At 44.3% G+C, this 2,872-nt stretch overlaps 1 protein-coding gene across 1 annotated transcript; it reads right to left on the minus strand.

Annotated features, from left to right (window-relative positions):
* Nucleotides 1–1,641: 1,641 nt before the first annotated feature.
* On the minus strand, nucleotides 1,642–2,235 carry LOC147285944 (uncharacterized). Its single transcript, XM_086239276.1, has one exon. The coding sequence runs from the start codon at nucleotides 2,233–2,235 to the stop codon at nucleotides 1,642–1,644; it is 594 nt and encodes a 197-aa protein (XP_086095402.1).
* Nucleotides 2,236–2,872: the final 637 nt, after the last annotated feature.

Genomic DNA, 2,872 nt, shown 5'->3' on the forward strand with positions numbered 1-2,872 from the left:
AAATTCTACTATTGCTCTTTTCATTCATGGCCACCAATAATGTTCTCTGAGGGTACAATACATTTTGGTGCTACCCGGATGCATGACATAAGCTGAACTATGAGCCTCCTCCAAGATCTTCCTCTTAAGCGCCTCATCTGCCGGAACACATAACCTCGTACCCATGACCAAGACTCCGTCATCTCTAACCATATAATCAGCTTTCAACCCACATCCCGCTTCATCCCTTAACTTCATCAACAAGGAATCCTGAAGCTGTGCCTTTCCTACCTTATCAATCAACACTGGTCTTACTCGAAAGCTTGCTAACAAGGCTCCAAAACGATCTACATCCAAAGTAGCTCCTGAAGTCCCCAACTCAACTAATAAAAGTAGGCGTATCGTCTTAAGATGTGCCAAAGAGTCTGAAGTCTTCCTGCTAAGAGCATCCGCCACCACATTAGCTTTTCCAGGGTGATACTCAATAGTACAATCATAATCCTTAATTAACTCTAGCCACCTTCTCTGTCTCAAGTTTAATTCTTTTTGAGTGAATAAGTACGTACTTGAGGCTCTTATGATCACTGAAGATTTGACAAGTCACTCCATATAAATAATTTCTCCAAATCTTAAGAGCAAACACGACTGCTGCAAGTTCTAAATCGTGGGTCAGATAGTTCAACTTATGCTTTTTGAGTTGCCTAGAAGCGTAAGCAACCACTTTACCATGCTGCATTAATACACAACCTAGGGCTTGGCGTGAAGCATCGCTATAAATCACAAATCCACTGCTGCCATCAGAAAATGTCAAAACAGGAGCAGAAGTCAGTCAGTTCTTAAGCTCTTGGAAACTCCGTTCACACTCATCGGTTCACACATACTTCATCCCCTTCCTGGTCAACCGTGTAAGAGGTGTTGCTATATATCTTGGAGAACCCTTTTACAAAACGACGATAATAACCCGCCAAACCAAGGAAACTCCTCACCTTGGTTACACTAGTAGGTCACTCCCAATTCATAACTGCCTCAATCTTCTGTCGGTCAAAAAAAACACCCTCATCTGAAATCACATACCCAAGAATCCCACTCTATCCAACCAAAATTTCCACTTGCTGAACTTAGCATACAACTGATGCTCTCTCAAAGTCTGCAAAATTGTTCTCAAGTGCTCCACATGATCTCTGTCACTTTGAGAATACACCAATATGTTATCGATAAATACAATAACAAATCGATCTAGGTAAGAACGAAAAACCCTATTCATGAGGTCCATGAAGTCTGTTGGGGCATTAGTCAACCTAAATGGCATGACCAAGAACTCATAATGTCCATATCGAGTTCGAAAGGTAGTCTTGGGTACGTCGGTCTCTCTAATTCGTAATTGATGATAGCCTGATCTCAAATCAATTTTAGAGAATACCTTAGCGCTCTGCAACTGATCAAACAAGTCATCAATACCAGGCAAGGGATATCGATTTCGCACTGTGACCTTATTAAGTTGTCTGTAATCAATGCACAACCTCATAGTTCCATCATTCTTCTTCAAAAACAACACTGGTGCACCCCAAGGAGAAACACTAGGTCGGATGAACCCTTTCTCTATCAATTCCTGTAATTGAGTTTTCAACTCCTTCAACTCGGCTGGAGCCATTCTATATGGTGCTAAGGAAATGGGTGTTGTGCCGAAAGGTCGTCTGGAAATACATCTGGAAAGTCCTGTACCGCAGGTATGTCCTCAAGTCTCACCTCACTAGCTCGACTATCAATGATGTGGGCTAAGTATCCTGTACAATCCTTCCGTAACAGATGTCTAGCAGTTAGAATTGAGATCATACAAGATGGAAAGATTCTAGGCTCACCATGAAAAACAATCTTCGGTTGCCCTGGAGGTCTTAAAGTCACTATCTTCTGAAAACAATCAACAGAGGCATGGTGAGTAGCAAGCCAATCTATACCCAAAATAAGGTCGACGTCAAAAATGTCCAAATGAATCAAATCTGCCTCAAGTTCATGGCCGTCAATTAAGATGGGGCAACCTCTAAAAACGTCACAAGCTAAGAGTGAAACCCCGGCTGGTGTAGCTATAACTAACTCAGATTCCAACAGAGTCAACACCCTATCGACGGATAAAGCAAGTCTACGTGCAACAAAAGAGTGTGTGGCACCAGGGTCCATCAAGATACATGCAGTTTGTCCAAAAATAAAAATTGTACCCATAATGACGTCTGGTGAAGCTAAAGCGTCCTGCTGTGTCATGGCGAAGACTCTGCCCTGAGCTCTGGGGCGTCTTCGCTGACCTCTCTGCTGTCCTCCACCTCTACCAGCATGACTAGATTGTGCGCCACTACTAGACGTGGCACCCCCAGTCTGTAAGGCCCTCTGACCCTTACTCTGGGCTCCTGAAGTCTGTCCCTATTGGGGGGGCGATCTAAAAGATCCTCCATCACCCGGTCGTAGCATCGGACACTCCCTCATAAAATGGCCCGTCTGTCCACAATGATAACACCCAGAGCTGCCTATATGACACATCCCATCATGATATCTGCCTCAAGAACTAGACAGAGGACGACCTGTCCCACGAATTCGACTACCCTGAGATCCACTCAATCGTGCTATACTACGAGCTGACTGATGACTAGAACTCTGGCTGTGCCCGCCAGATTCTCGGCTACCCCCTGAGCCATGTCTAACACCTCTGAAACCACCACTTCCTGAAGAACCTGAACTGAAACTGCCTCTCTTGGATAGTCCTTAACTGGGGCCACCCATAGTAGTACTTTGATAATGACGATGTCTCGCCTCGCCTCTGCTCCGATCTGATAAAGACCTTTCAACCCTCATAGCAGCTTCTCTCAAAGAGTTAAAAGTAGAATGGTTCGCTGTGGGCTATTCA

This window comes from Dryas octopetala, chromosome 4 (genome assembly GCF_963921425.1).
Source record: "Dryas octopetala chromosome 4, drDryOcto1.1, whole genome shotgun sequence".
Lineage (NCBI taxonomy): Eukaryota > Viridiplantae > Streptophyta > Magnoliopsida > Rosales > Rosaceae > Dryas > Dryas octopetala.